The following is a 16,763-nucleotide window of genomic DNA, read 5'->3' as shown; positions in this document are numbered from 1 at the left end:
TGAGGGACCAGACAAAGAGCGATTCATAAGACCCTTATGAAAAGGACACCGAGGGAACAGTTTACCCTGCCCGGGATAGGGTTACCGGGGCCCCGCCCTGGAGCCAGGCCCGGGGAGGGTGCCCGAGGGCGAGCGTCTGGTGGCCGGGCCTTAGTCCATGGGGCCCGGCCGGGCACAGCCCGAAGAGGAGACATGGGCCCATCCTCCCGCAGGCCCACCACCCGCAGGAGGCGCCATAGGGGTCGGGTGCATTGTGTGTCGGGTGGCGGCCAGGAGCGGAGGCCCTGGCGGACTGACCCCCGGCTGCCAAGACTGGCAATAGGGACATGGAATGTCACCTCTCTGGTGGGGAAGGAGCCTGAGTTAGTGCGCGAGGTTGAGAGGTACCGGCTAGATATAGTCGGGCTCACCTCTACACATGGCTTGGGCTCTGGAACCAGTCTCCTGGAGAGGGGCTGGACTCTGTCTCAGTCTGGAGTTGCCCCTGGTGAGAGGCGGCGGGCTGGGGTGGGTATCCTAATATCCCCTCGGCTTGCTGCCGGTACGTTGGGGTTTTTCCCGGTGGACAAGAGGGTTTGTTCCCTGCGCCTTAGGGTCGGGGAACGGGACCTGACTGTCATCTGCGCTTATGCGCCGAGTGGCAGTTCAGAGTACCCAGCCTTCCTAGAGTCCCGGGGGGGGGGGGCTGGAGGGTGCTCCACCTGGAGACTCTGTTGTCCTGCTGGGAGACTTCAATGCTCACGTGGGTAACGACAGCGAGACCTGGAGGGGCGTGATTGCTAACCACAGTTTGGCCATAACGAACACCCTGTTCGAACATAAGAGTGTCCATAAGTGCACGTGGCACCAGGACGCTCTAGGCCGTAGGTCGATGATCGATTTTGTAATCGTATCAGCAGACCTGCGGCCATATGTTCTGGACACTCGGGTAAAGAGAGGGGCTGAGCTGTCAACTGATCACCACCTGGTGGTGAGTTGGATCAGGTGGCGGGGGAGGACGCTGGACAGACCTGGTGCACCTAAACGCGTAGTGAGGGTGTGCTGGGAACGTCTAGCAGAGGCCCCAGTCCGCGAGATCTTCAACGCACACCTCCGGCAGAGCTTCAACAGCATTCCGAGGGAGACCGGGGCCATTGAGTCCGAATGGACCATGTTCAGCGTCTCCATTGCCGAAGCTGCTGCATTGAGCTGCGGCCGCAAGGTGGTGGGTGCCTGCCGTGGTGGTAATCCCCGAACCAAATGGTGGACACCAGAGGTGAAGGGAGCCACCAGGCTGAAGAAGGAGTCCTACCGGGCTTGGTTAGCCTGTGGGACTCCGGAGGCAGCCGACAGGTATCGACAGGCCAAGCGGAATGCGGCTCGGGCAGTGGCTGAAGCAAAAACTCGGGTGTGGGAGGAGTTCGGAGAGGCCATGGAAAAAGACTTTCGGACTGCCTCGAAGAGATTCTGGCAAACCGTCAGACGTCTCAGGAGGGGAAAGCGGTGCTCTACCTGCACTGTGTATAGTGCTGGCGGAGCGCTGCTGACGTCGACTGAGAAAATTGTCAGGCGGTGGAAGGAATACTTCGAGGACCTCCTTAATCCCACTGACACGTCTTCCGAGGAGGAAGCAGAGTCTGGGGATGAGGGGAATGACCCGCCAATTTCCGGGGGCGAGGTCACTGAGGCAGTTAAACAACTCCTTGGTGGCAGAGCCCCTGGTGTTGATGAGGTCCGCCCCGAGTTCCTGAAGGCTCTGGATGTTGTAGGGCATTGCCGGCAATAAGTCGGACTCGTTCCCGGTGGGTGATGGGCTTCGCCAGGGCTGCCCTTTGTCTCCGGTTCTGTTCATAATTTTTATGGACAGGATTTCTAGGCGCAGCCAAGTGGCGGAGGGCTTTCGCTTTGGTGGCCTCAGAATCTCATCTCTGATTTTTGCAGATGATGTGGTTCTGTTGGCTTCATCGGGTGAAGGCCTCCAGCTCGCACTGGAACGGTTCGCAGCCGAGTGTGAAGCAGCGGGAATGAGGATCAGCACCTCCAAATCCGAGGCCATGGTTCTCAGCCGGAAAAGGGTGGAGTGCCCACTCCGGGTCGGGGATGAGTTCCTGCCCCAAGTGGAGGAGTTCAAGTATCTCGGGGTCTTGTTCGCGAGTGATGGGAGAAGGGAGCCGGAGATCGACAGACGGATTGGGGCTGCAGCTGCAGTAATGCGGACGTTGCACCGGTCCGTCGTGGTGAAGAGGGAGCTGAGTGTAAAAGCGAAGCTCTCAATTTACCGGTCGATCTACGTCCCTACCCTCACCTATGGCCACGAGCTGTGGGTAGTGACCGAAAGAACGAGATCGCGGATACAAGCGGCAGAAATGAGCTTCCTCCGAAGGGTGGCTGGCCTCTCCCTTAGAGATAGGGTGAGAAGTTCGGCCATCCGGGAGGGGCTCAGAGTAGAGCAGCTGCTGCTCCACATCAAAAGGAGCCAGCTGAGGTGGTTCGGGCATCTGACAAGGATGCCCCCTGGGTGCCTCCTGGGTGAGGTGTTCCAGGCATGTCCCACCGGGAGGAGGCCCCGGGGCAGACCCAGGACACGCTGGAGAGATTATATCTCTCGGCTGGCCTGGGAACGCCTTGGTATTCCCCCGGACAAGCTGGAGGAGGTGGCTGGGGAGAGGGAGGTCTGGGCCTCTTTGCTTAGGCTGCTGCCCCCGCGACCCGACCCCGGACAAAGCGGATGACGATGGATGGATGGATGGATGGATATTTTAATTTATATTTAATTGTGTTGTGGTTTGCAGTGTTTTGTGTTGTTTCACTTTAAATTTGTAAAAGGAAAAAGCTGAAAATTTAAATAGTTAAAAGTTGAAATGTGAATAGTTGATTTTTGTATTATATGATTTATTTATTATATTTTATATGGAGTGAATAAATAAAAGTATATTTACAGTGGCCCCTAGAGACAAAGCACATACAAACTTCAAATCACGTACGAACTCTGAAGCATGTACAAACTCCAAAACACGTAAAAACACGTAAAAACTCCAAAACACGTAAAAAGACGTACAAACTCCAAAACACGTAAAAACTCAGAAGCACATAAAAACTCAAAACACGTACAAAAGACAACAGAAGTGCTCCAGGATGCTAGGGGCAGTGTTGAACTTTTGTTACCGAGTGGCTACACAAGCCAGCAAGTACCAACGACCGAATCTGGTGTGTGGTAATAACCGGTAAATGAACATTTTTTTTAAATTATTTGAATATATATGAGTGCCTGTGTATAAATACACAAAGAATACACATATGCTTTCAATTGTGTAATTTAAGTGATCTAGTAGCTCTGCTTTGGAAGTTCAGTTCATGCTAGAAATGTGTCTTGGAGTTTGTACGTGTTTTGTCTCTAGGGACCACCGCATATATTTATATATAAACATATATATATATAAAACCACGTTTTTTTATGTTAGTAATTCCTTTTGTGCATAATTTTATAATATTGTTAATAATAAATTAATTAAAGCAACAAAACAACCTGAAGAGCCGGTTCGGAGCCGAAAGAGCCGGCTCTTTTTAGTGAGCCGAACCGAAAGAGCCGGATCTCTAAAAAGAGCCGGAAATCCCATCACTAGTGGCTTCCCTACTGTGTTGTTTTCTTTTTGCAGTTTTTTTCAGCAGATGATCAGATTTTCCATTTCTTTTCTCACTATCTGTTGTTTCCTCTATTTTTTCCCTCTCATCATGTTTACTCTCTTCCCAACTTCTCTTTCCTTCTTTCTCCTTTGCCATCCCATTGTCCGTTGTGATTGTAATAACTTAAAAAAAAACTCTAATAAACTATGAAATCTAAACAATGAATATCAAAATATAAGAAAACTCAAAAACACTGGGTCACATGACCCAGGACTGTGAAAGTAGCAGGAGAAAATTTAACCACGCAAGCAAACTGAAAGAGCTGAGTGTGTCTGAATGATGCAGCTGTTGGTCTGCAGTTAATATTTGGTTCCAGCTGTTGTTCATTAACAGGTTTCAGGTTTATGAGAGAGCTGATAAATCAATGTGATTTCTGTTTGGTTATCTCCACACAGCAGATAAAAACTCTGTGTATAATAAATCCTAACATGGAACACAGATAATAATAATAATATATTTTATTTGAGGGCGCCTTTCAGAAACCCAAGGTCACCTTACAAAAAACACAATTAATAAAAGGAACAGTAGTCAAAAAATTATTATTAAAGCGAATAAGCCAGTTTAAATAGATGTGTTTTGAGCTGTGTCTTAAATACGGAGAGGGAGTCAATATTTCTTAGTGCAGGAGGAAGAGAGTTCCAGAGCCGGGGAGCAGAGCGACTGAAAGCTCTGTTCCCCATAGTAATAAGGTGTGAGGACAGAACAGTAAGATGAATAGCAGATGATGATCTGAGAGGGCGGGAAACAGTGGTGACATGGAGCAGGTCACACAAATATGAAGGAGCAGATTTATGGATACACTTGTATGTCAGAAGTAAGATTTTAAAATTTATCCTGGCTTCTATGGGCAACCAGTGAAGCTGCTGAAGAACTGGGGTAATATGAGCACTTAACAGTGTATGGGTTATGATCTGAGCTGCAGAATTTTGAAGAAGTTGGAGTTTATGAAGGGACCTTTTAGGGAGACCAAATAGGAGGGAATTAGAATAGAATAGAATTCAACTTTATTGTCATTGCACATGCACAGGTACAGGGCAACGAAATGCAGTTTGCATCCATCCAGAAGTGCTTAGTGATATAGATATATTACAATATATATTAGCAATAATATAGATATGTAAGTATATTACAGAAATGGGTCTATTATGTTATAATGTACACGGTATGAAGTATGTTGTGAATATTCTATAACTATAAGTATGTACAGGCTGTAGTGAGTACAAGCTATGTACAGGATATGGACAGGATATAAATATGAAAAACTATACAGAATATGAAATAAATAACTTTACAGGAATCTGAGATATACAGCTATACAGAAATGGGAACTATGCAAGTTGTAAACAGTTGTAGGGTTAAAAATTATCGTATGTACAGAATGATTGTTTACACAGGGCTATACAGTAGTGCAGTTAAGGTAAGTGAGGGTGTGGATAATTTCTACAGAGGCTATATAAAGTGCTAGTGGTTGTGAGTGGTGGTTCAGTCCATGTTATTATTGTGTGTTTGAGGGTACAGTTGTCCATTGTGTGTGTGTGTGTATGTTCAGTCCATGAGTTAACGTGGGTCAGATGTCAGGAGGCAGAGTTCAGGAGTCTGACAGCTGTGGGGAAGAAGCTGTTCCGGTACCTGGTGGTCTTAGTCCGGAGGCTCCTGTAGCGCCTCCCAGAGGGCAGGAGGGTGAAGAGTCCATGTGATGGGTGACTGGGGTCTCTGATGATTTTCCCAGCCCTTTTCAGACACCGCTTCCTGTAGATGTCTTTTATGGCAGAAAGTGGTGCTCCGGCGATGCGCTGGGCAGTTTTCACGACCCTCTGCAATGCCTTCCGGTCCGAGGCAGAGCAGTTCCCGTACCAGACTGTTATACAGTTGGTCAGGATGCTCTCGATGGTGCAGCGATAGAAGTTCACCAGGATGTCTGAGGACAGGTGGTTCTTCCTCAGAGTCCTCAAGAAGAAGAGGCGCTGGTGAGCCTTCTTGACCAGCTTGGAGCAGTTGGTCGTCCAGGTGAGATCCTCGGATATGTGGACTCCCAGGAACTTGAAGCTGCTCACACGCTCCACAGCCGTCCCCTTAATGTGGATGGGTGGATGTGGGTCAGCATTCCTCCTGTAGTCCACGATGAGCTCCTTGGTCTTACAGTAATCAATATGGGATGTAATAAGACTATGGACAAGGATGGCAGCAGCATGGGGAGTAAGGAAGGGGCAAATGTATTTAGCAATTTAATTAATAGTTAATCTCACATTTATTTACATATTAGTAATTCTAAGATGCTTTTTTTTATCTTCTTTCCCAGGATTCTTTTATATTTTTTGATATGTATAGCAATAGCAAAAAAAAATCCCCCAGGGGCATCTCAACCATTTTCTATTGTACAGAATTCTCCTTTGGAGGTGACCAAATAATAAGATTTTCATTCTATTAATTACTTTTTAGTATGTGTTGGAATACATTTTTTGAAGATAATTATAATATAATAATATATTAATGGGAAAACTCTCAGTATGTTGTTCTTGGAATAATAGTTTTTTTTTTTTTATTTAACTGCAGAGTGTTTTCTTCACTGATGTTTGTTGAGACTGATCACTTCCTGTTTGGTAGTGTTGATTTTCACTTGTTTAGAAACCAAGGGTTTGTTTTCAAGAGACAGTTAAAATGGGATTGAGGGAATGACATGTTTGCACTGCACTTTATATCCAACAACATCAAGCAGTTCAATCAGCTCTCAAAGAGTTCATGTTACTAATAACTCACTTGTCTGCAGCAGACGGTTGCTGGACTTTAACCTTCCTGCCTTCTTGGGACCTTTTTGTGCCACTGCTATGTGTTAAATGGCTGCCATTTCCACTGTGTTCAGTGGAATATAACCAAACTTGCCACAGGATAGTTTTTACCTGTCAATGTTAATATTCCAGTGTGAATTCCTTAAATCAGCCTAAAATGGCTGAGCAGCAGAAATCCCCACACCCATCACCCTGGGGACCATTTTCTGCCCATTGACTTCCATTATAAACGCAATTTTTCAACCCCAAATTATCATCATATGATTTTATTTTTTCTTCTTTTCTTGGATGTCAATGAAGACTCAGGGCCTTGAAGTTTTAATTTTTAAATTGCAAAAAAAATGCAAAAAAAATAATGGCAGGTCAAAATGTATGTTGGTGCCAATCTTTGGTCCATCTAAAGGCCTACTTATAATGACAATCACATATTACTTCAACTGGTTTTTTGTGGAAATATTTAGTTTCGTTTTTTGGTTTTTGGGGCTTATAACACAGGGCGCTCATGTAATAACACTGGGATTTGAAGGGTTAAAACAACGAAAATATAATTAAAACTTTACATGAATATTTCAGGGAGAAGTAGTTTTACAAGGTTGGCTAATTTAAAGTGGAATAAAATATGGATATATGGTCTTTTTATGGCGTGGCTGAGAATGGTCCCTAGGGTGATGGGTGTGAGTTTTTTAAAGGATGGCAGGAGGGTTAAAATCAATGTAGCGATCATGTGACTCAGCACTCTTAAAGGACACACTGGAACCTGAATCTGAATCAGATTCAAATTCTGATTTAGGTTCAGTTTCAGGTTCAGGTCCAGGTTGGTTCCTGTGAATAATGATGGAGCAGTGATGTGAGTGCTGAGCTGTGACATGTTGAAATGTCATAGACAGTTAGAGATGGTCATCTCACCTCTGATCTTTGGTCTGGCTCTCATGTTCCCCACATGGAGTGGTTTTAGAGGGAGGGACTCCCTCCTCTCTGTCCTCACACTGATCCATGCTGCTGACACACACCAGCTCACACACACTTTCTACCTTCACCTGCAGAGGAAACACAAATCATTCATGTGCACATCAACTGAGATGTGCACATCAGAGTTCATGTCTGATTTGTTGGATTAACATCCACTCCATCTGAAACAGCTTTCATCAGTTCAGTACAAAAAGTGTCACAGAGCCGATTTCCTTCCATTACTGTAGTCCTACAAAGCAACAGATAAAACATGTCTTTAGAAATGACAGAGAGCAGTTTTTTTTTTTCAATAACAATGCCCAGGACCAAGCTGACTGCTCACAGAGAGTGCATACTCTAACTGCTAGCAGCTCTGCTAGCTAAGCTAACTAAGTAACAGTTAATCTGACAGCAGTTACTGTGGACGCAGGACACATTTACTGTGTTTAGTCTGATTCCAGATGGTTCAGATTAACTCGTGTCAGTCAAACAGAAGTGTTGTAGATTTATTTTTCAGGAGCTTCTAGCAACAAACACAGAAGTGAATCATATGAAGATCATGAATTTACACTTACATCCTAATTTTACATTTGATTTTAAATGTACTCATTAAACTGTAAACCGAGAGGAATGCTATGTAGGAGACAGGAAGTGAAAAAGTCAGAGAAACAGATCAGAGACTAAATAAAACAAAATAGAAGAGAAGAGAAATTTCCCTTATTGTCCCTCATTGAGGGAAATTTGCAGGCTCCAGCAGCAAAGTGACAGGCAGGTGGAGCATGCAGATTCAAACAAAAGTAACAAACAAGAAATAAGAGACTGCACATGGTAAACTTACAACATCAGAAATAAAAGTAGAGTTGTACAGTTATTAAAAAGAGGGATACTCAGACTCAAAGAAATGTGCAGCTGAGTAAGATTTTTTTTTTTTTCAAAAAAGATGTGAATGACCCAGCAAACAAGCCACAGTGTACGCTTCACAAATACACACCATCCTGGCAACAAATCTATACCAACCAAACCCAAAATGGCCACGAGCAAATCAAATTTAAACGAATGAGCCCTGACTTGTCACAAACCGGGCCACACAGCCATGACATAATCCCAGGGATGCATGCAAATTGTATCCAAACAACTATCTTATTTCAAGAAAATAAGATAGTTGGCTTAGGCTGCTGCCCCCGCGACCCGGCCCCGGACAAAGCGGATGAAGATGGATGGATGGATGGAAAACAAAAAAAGAAACCTTACACAAACTATGGCTTATGGAGTCAGTACAATTAGTGGTGTAGAGGAGTGTATGGGTGAAAGAATGCAATGTTGTTTAATGCAAAACCAAACTAAACCAAAGGCCACCAAAATCCACATCCAAATCAAATGTTATCTCAGGGGAAAGCACCACACAGGAGTAGGGATGGGTACCGGTATCCGGTGCCATTATGGCACCGGTTCTGACATAAACGGTAGTAACCAGACCGAAACGCAGCACGCATTTCGGTGCTTTATTTCGGGGCTTTCGGGGCTTTATTTCGGTGCTTTTTTTTTTCCCTGAGAAGTGATACACTTCAGATTCTAGCCAATCATTTTACGTTTCCAAGGATAGTAGGCGGGCCCAGGTACGTACGTTCTTTTAGAGCAGCGCTAAAAAGGCCCAAGGCGAAGCGGTCAAAAGTCTGGCTGTACTTCACAGGCAAGGCAATTTTAAATCATGCTTTTTATTTGTTTTTGTTTTATTTAAGTTTATTTATATAGCACAATTCAACAACAAGGTGATTCAGAGTGCTTTACAGAGACATTAAAAAACAAAAACAAATACAAAGCATGATTTAAAATTGATTTAAAAAAAAAAAAAAAACAGTAGGTAAAATCAGAATAAATCCACACTTGCTTAAAAGTGTGGATTTGGTGTTTTACTCAAATGCATCTGAGAACAGATGAGTCTTCAACCTGGATTTAAATAAACTGAGTGTTTCAGCTGATCTGAGGCTTTCTGGGAGTTTGTTCCAGATATAAGGAGCATAAAAGCTGAATGCAGCTTCTCCGTCCTTTTTTGGTCTTAGTGAGGATTCGAGCAGCAGAGTTCTGAATGAGCTGTAGTTGTCTGACTGATTTTTTAGGTAGACCTGTAAAGATGCTGTTACAGTAATCAAGCCTACTAAAGATGAATGCATGGACTAGTTTTTCCAGGTCCTGTTGAGACATCAGATCTTTTATTCTTGATATATTCTTGAGGTGAGAGTAAGCTGATTTTGTTATTGTCTTAATATGTTTTTCTAAGTTTAGGTCTGCTTCCATCACTACACCCAAATTTCTTGCCTGGTTTGTGGTTTTGAGGTATATAGATTGAAGTTCTCTAGTGACCTGTAATCGTTTTTCTTTGGCGCCAAAGACTATTACTTCAGTTTTGTTTTTGTTTAGCTGGAGAAAATTGTGGCACAACCAGTCATTAATTTCCTCAATGCATTTACCAAGAGCCTGTACAGGGTCTCGGTCTCCTGGTGACATTGTGATATATATTTGTGTGTCATCTGCATGGCTATGATAGTTTATTTTGTTGTTCTTTATAATCTGTGCCAGTGAGAGCATGTAAATGTTAAAAAGAAGGGGTCCCAAGATGGAACCTTGGGGAACTCCACATGTGATACTTGTCTGCTCAGATGTGAAGTTACCTATTGATACAAAGTATTTCCTATTTTCTAAGTATGTTTTGAACCAGTTTAGTACAGCTCCTGAAAGACCTGCCTAGTTCTCCAGTCGTTTTAGTAATATGTTATGGTCAACTGTATCAAATGCTGCACTGAGATCCAGTAAAACTAAGACTGACATTTTTCCACTGTCTGTATTCAGACATATGTCATTCAACACTTTGGTCAGAGCGGTTTCAGTGCTGTGGTTCTGTCTAAAACCTGACTGGAAGGCATCATAGCAGTTATTCTGTTTTAAGAAGTAATTGAGCTGTTGAGAAACTGCTTTTTCAATGATCTTAAAAATGGGAGATTTGAGATCGGCCTGTAGTTGTTCATTTGTGTCTTGTCAAGATTGTCATTTTTCAGTATAGGTTTAATTACAGCAGTTTTTAGTGGTTCTGGAAACACACCTGACATTAAAGAAAAGTTGACGATCTGTAGCATGTCTGACTCCATAGTCTTTGAGACCATTTTGAAAAAACTTGCTGGCAGGACATCAAAACACCAAGAGGAGGAGTTCAGTTGACCTAAGATGTCCTCCAGGTCTTTGCTGTTAATAGGGTGAAACTGTTTGATGGTGTTGTTAAGGTTCATAAATTGAGGTGGAGAGTACAAACAACCATGGTCCAGAAGAGCTTGGTCAAACAATTGATTTTAATGAAATACACGCGTGGGGGGACCAGTGCAGTACTCAGACAGCGCTGATCTCCGACTAATCAAAGCATAAGCAGATATTTTATACTGTTACGGCCCTAGCAGGGCCTCTCTCCTCCTGAAGGTGCCTGTGTGGGCGTGTCACACTACCTCTTCTGCCTGAGGTGCCACCTTTCCCTTTTACACAGCTGACTGACGTCAATAATTAAGGAGATTTAAGCCCAGGGAAAGGTGAGCTCTGGGCTAGAGTGCCAGTAGTGTAGTTACAGCTTGTGAGCGGAGTGGTTGTTGTGTTTGCAACTAGTGAGCTGTGTGTGTTTTTGGTGATTTTCAGCTAGTGAGCTGCTCTTTCTTTTTGACTTACGTTTTACTTTATTGACCAACGCCTGAGTTTTGTTTGTTTTCTTAAATGGTGATAGCGGCTTGTCCGTCTCTTTTAGTTAGTATAAATTGAAACTTTAATAAAACTCTTTAATTTAACCCTTTTGCCTCCTTGACTCCTTTTTCTGACCCGGTCTTGTTACTCCCCCCCCCCTCCCTGCCTAGACCCCTCAGGGGAACGTAACAATACGATCAGGGCTTGAATTTAATGACGCCCCTTCAACGTCACAGATACATTTCATACATAGGTTCCCAGACCACAATGACTTTTAACACAGTTTAAAAGAACATTATCTCTATCTTCATGGCAGATGTTTCCTGTCAACCTTTTGACTGCCGCTTCTTCTGCAGTGAGATAGCACTTCTTCACGCCCGCAGTTAAAAGCAAACATGATATGTCACGACCTCACTTGGTACTCTGTGTCACCTCTCACTTACTAACGCTCGCAGTCAGAGGCCACTCTCAAATGTGTCAGCAGTTTACTAAACCTATATATGTAGTATATTGAATAAATGTTTTAATCAAGAACCTCTACTAAAAGCTTGATAAAAGAATATAAAAGATAATAATGAACAACCTGGTTATTCAATTAGCATCATCCAAACAGCTCCTCAGAATAACCTGCTCTTAGAATCTGCTTTTGGTTTCACTTCTGCAAAAGGCACACTCTGCAAACCTGCAATTTCCTGTCAGCCTGCAACTTAGTCTTTCTGAAAGACACACACTGTTTAAACATCTGAATGCACTATCAATGCTGTAGATTATATTATTAATGCAATGGTAATGATGATGATTATTAACAATAGCAGCAAAATAATTTCCCTGATCTCCACAGTGTTTAAACAGTTTTTCGGTGGACACAGTACATATCCTGAATCTGCTGTTGATGTACCAATTGTTTGTCTAATCTTTTGGATTTTTTCTGTGAAGAATTTGCAGGCCATGGTCGAATGAATTTCAGCTGCCACTGACACAGGAGGGTTTGTTAGCCTGTCAACTGTAGAAAATAAGACCCGAGCATTATGACTGTTTTTGGTGATGATGTCAGAGAAGTAGGACCTCCTTGCACTCCTCATTTGTAAATTATAATTGTGAAGTTTCTCTTTATAGATGTCATAATGAACCTGGAGGTTTGTTTTTCTCCATGTGCACTCAGCTTTCCTACACTCTCTTTTTTCATTTTTCACCAGTGTGGAGTTTTTCCATGGAGACTTTTTCCTTCCAGAGATAACCTTCACCTTAATGGGAGCAATAGTGTCCATTACATTTAACATGTTAGCATTGAAGCTATTGACGAGCTCATTGACTGAACCCCTGGACAGGTCAGGTGTTAATGGGAAGACCTGGTTAAAGATCAAGAGTGTAGGTCAAGAGTGTGTCCTTTATTATGTGTGGCCTCTGTTACATGCTGAGTCAGCCTAAAGTTGCCCAGAGTGTTACTCTTTGCCCTTTGCCCTGAGGGTTGACCACATGGATGTTAAAATCCCCAACAATAATTACACAGTCAGAATAAACACAGATCACAGACAGCAGTTCACTGAGCTCATTAAAAAAGTCTGTGCAGTATTTGGGAGGCCTGTAAACATTAAGAAACACAACTTTGGATGGGGCCTTCAGCTGTAAAGCCACATATTCAAAAGACTGAAAACTTCCAGGAGATAGCTGCTTACATTGAAATGAGTCATTAAATAAGACAGCAACCCCTCCTCCTCTCCTGCTCACCCTGGCCTCACTGATAAAACTGTAGTTAGGAGGGGTCGTCTCAATGAGAACAGCTCTACTGTTACTTTGGTCCAACCAAATTTCAGTTAAAACATAAAATCAAGGCTGTGCTCAGTGATTAACCCTTTAAGACCTACCATAGAACCAAGTCCGCCAGAGCTTATATTATATTTTTATATGCTGTGGAGCCATTTTTGGGAGCATTTCAAGTTGCTATACATCAATACAACCATTATAGCCCAAACTTTAATAATATGTCTGCATTAGGTGCATAGTAATTACATAAATTGCAAAAAAGTGCAATAAACTACAAAAAAATTGAAAATCGTTTTTGTTTTTTTAACATATATTTCTAGTTAGAGAAATTTAAGAGGCTTATCCCTCAAAACTGTAAATACAAAAAAGTTGCACAAACTAGTTTCCCATCACAGGAAATTTATTTTAAGTGTCTTCATAGTTTTATTTTTGAAATACACCAATTTTTATACACTGCAGGAAAAACGAAAATAAATATTATAGTGCAAATTTGCAAAATAACAGCATATGCATCACAATAAACTATTTCCAGCAGTGCAATATGAGTCCTAATCATCCCAGAAACGACACAGAAAGTCATGAAGTCAAACATAACTTTTAAAAACACAAGTATAAGCTCATGAGGCCACGATGGTAAAAAAAACCTACATTTCCACAAAATGACGTCACTTCCGGTTTCGGGCAGGTCATGCGGTCATGTGATAGTTCACGCTGATGGACGTAGGAAGTGTTACAAACAGCTGATTGGATCGGCGAAGCGTGTTTCTGGAATATCATGTTTTTGTTGCTGCAAGTGATTTTTATGCAGTTTTTGCAAAGCTATATGTGGAAGGAAACTGTGACCTAGGACAAGCTGATGGCATAAGATGTAAGTACAACTCCTCCAGTTTCATATGCAAAAAAAATTATTGCGCTAGCTTACGTGGTTGCAGAGCTACCGGGATTTAAAAATAGTTACGCAAAACAGAGCGTGCCCGCTCCGATCGGCTGTAAAGGGTTAAATCATTAATTAAAAATGTTTTCCCAGCTAAAGATCTAACTTTTAATAAAGCCAACTTAAGTGTTTTAGAGGTATTATTTGTCCCCTCGTGCTCCTTTGGGAGCAGTCTGTGGCACACAAGATATGTTTACTATATTTAAAGATCTTTTAGAGTGCAGCTCTCTGTGTTTTGACCAGGCCACATGTCTCCTTCTGTCACCTAAAAGTACAGAAATTTTAAAACCTTCTAGTAAACAGGGTCCCACAGCAAAAGATGCAAACTCAGCAGCCTGCAACAAGTGCTTTAAGGTGATACTGTGCAAAGGAGGTAACACCTCGAATCTGATGAAACACCTGGCGACGCATAGCGTTTTTTTTTAAAGCCGAGAAATGCATCGTACCTACTACGGGTGTGGTGCCTGTTAACGGACCCGGAGTTAGCAACATTCCCCAAGAACCCGAAGAGTAGAGTTCTGGCCCCTAGCCCTGCCAGTGTAGCAGAAATGATGACGGATGATGATGGCAGCAGCCGCCGTTCTTCTCTGCGTGAGTAGCTTAATGTTGTTTGTGTGTAATTTACTTTGAGTAGGCTAACCACGTTATCACATTAATGCATGTAAGGTCAACTAGCAAAGACTAATATTGTTATCTTTTTACAAAAAAACAGCTAAACATGAGAGGTTTTTGGACAAAGTTTGTGTTCTCTATTCTTTAAGCACCGGTTCGAGCACCGTTTCAAAAGTACCGGTTTGGCACCGGTATCGGATAAAACCTAAACGATAACCATCCCTACCCAGGAGCTGAGCTCTGAAAGCTTTCATACAGTAAAACTGTTCATATGTTACTAATTGGGAATGGGAACTCCACCCCTCCAATGCCTGCAGATGAGACATGCAAACAGGCCAAAAGGAAGGCAAGGTGGAGTAGATCATCACAGAGACGAACACCGAGTCGCGTTTGTGTCCAGCTTCACTGTGTTCATGTTCCATGTGAGTGTTACTGTGAAGCAGTTTGATGGGGCGTTGATGAACAAACACAGCATTTGCTCTCTCACACAGTCTGGAGGACGCAGATTTTCAGATTTGATTGTGACAGTTTGTGTTGCCAGATATAAAGTGGATTTAAACTCGTCTCATTTCACAATGTTTTTCTAGAGCAGATTCGGCTTTTATTAAAATAAAATGACTTTTTTGTAAGTCAGCAAAGTGTTATCTATCATTAAAAGTATTAAAAGTGTTTATTGTTTCATTGTAATAAGCAACATGAATGTGGTTCTAATAAAAAATAATAACAATCTCTTTTTAACTGCTTTCACTTCAAGTGTAAACTACAAACTCTGGAGAACAATTGTCTATTCAGAGATTTAACCGTTTCTTCTCAACGCAGCACATGGAAATAATTTTCAACTCTTCAATTTAACTGACTTAAATTAACTGAGTTTTTCTAAAGTTCAGGTTTGAGAGTGCAGAAATCATTTAGAGATTTTTAATGCAGCAAATTCAGTTCAAATATTTAGACAGGAAAGAAGTCTTTAATGCTTCAGCTGTTTAGCAAAAATATATTTATTTTATAGTTTTACAGTAAAAATGAGCTCAGTACAGGCTCTCAGCTTTAATATTCGGTTTTGCGGAAATAATATTAAATCATAACAGCACTGTTACATACAGTGAAAAGCACCAGAATTTTTTCAAATATATTTTTGTCCATACTGTCAACGTTATCTCTCAGCAGATCCAGATCATTCAGCACAACTTGTTCCAAAAATCTCTGAGCCAAACAGACATTAAAACAGAGCCTTCAACAATATTTTAACATGTGCAGTTCAGATTAGACACAGAGGATCTGTTCTGTAATAAGTAAACATAAGAGCACGAGAGATTTATAAAAATAAAATTTCTAAATGACTTGTCAGAATTTTTTTTTTTGTCCTTAAGTCATCAGTTATGACTTCCATCAGCACTATATCATTTTAACTAAGAATATTTATAAATACTATGGTCAACAAGAAAAAAAATGCAAAAGGGTATTGTGAGTTCGATTGAAAAATAAAACTGATTACTGATGTGTAATTATCTTTGAATGGTTCGAGTGATTAAGGAACAACTAATTGAGCCCATCTGAGTGACATTTGAAATGTAAAACCGGTTCCACCATCAACAGTCTGTTGAAGCAGAGCCAACAGTTTGTGATGCACTGATCTTAGGCAGAGTCAGACATGTTTAATCTATATTTGAATTGCAAGTATGCGAAAAAAAAAAAAAATCCTAATTTTCCACTTTCTCTATCTGAGCTCAAGACACATAGCTGCAAGTGTTAGCCAGGAAAACATAACAGACCAACTCTAATGAAGAGACGACGGGTTTGGGGAAAAAAATGATTGTGGAAATGCAAAAAATGTAAAATGTTGTAAATGACTTGTTGGGATATAATCTGGCCTCAAATATATGTGACACATGAGCCAAAAAGAATATTCCTATTGCATTTACCAAGTAAACATAAAAAAACACAATAGAAACATTCGAAATCACTTTTTGGCACAACACTAGAAGTAAAAACACACACAGAAATGAAACATGAGCTGAACAAACAGTAAAGTTCCTAAAGACAAACTGTTGAAGGAGGAAAGCAAACTTACAGTTTCTTCAAACACACACACGAACAACAACAAGCTCCACTCCAGACCTGGACACTAAACATGGACAGACAGGTGAGCTGCTTTCTGGGAGGAGGCGGGACTCCACCTGATGGTTTCGAAATGTGATCCTGTCTTGACTTGTGTTATTCTAGCTCTAAACGTTCTTTGGGTGTTTCTTGCTCCACCCATAAGAATGCATTGAGAAGATTATTACCACAAGAGCAGAGATATCTTACATAATATTTTAACAATTTAAAGCTGGTCGGCGCTG

At 42.0% G+C, this 16,763-nt stretch overlaps 1 protein-coding gene across 1 annotated transcript in view; it reads right to left on the bottom strand.

Annotated features, from left to right (window-relative positions):
* Positions 1–16,546, bottom strand: part of LOC146546952 (uncharacterized) — a 53,047-nt gene extending 36,501 nt beyond the window's left edge. The window contains exons 1-2 of the mRNA XM_085265359.1: positions 16,493–16,546; positions 7,356–7,486 (exon numbers count right to left, since the gene is read on the bottom strand). Of these exons, the coding sequence (XP_085121485.1) occupies positions 7,356–7,444 (89 nt within the window). The 5' untranslated portion in view covers positions 7,445–7,486; positions 16,493–16,546. The remainder of the gene's footprint in view (positions 1–7,355; positions 7,487–16,492) is intronic.
* Between the last annotated feature and the right edge of the window lie 217 nt (positions 16,547–16,763).

This window comes from Mchenga conophoros, linkage group LG23, assembly GCF_057382185.1.
Source record: "Mchenga conophoros isolate Kocher_MC1m ecotype Shallow Benthic linkage group LG23, M_conophoros_male_GT1.1, whole genome shotgun sequence".
NCBI classification, from domain to species: Eukaryota; Metazoa; Chordata; class Actinopteri; order Cichliformes; family Cichlidae; genus Mchenga; species Mchenga conophoros.
The sequence above is the reverse complement of the archived record's forward strand: the minus strand, read 5'-3'. Positions and strand labels throughout refer to the sequence as shown.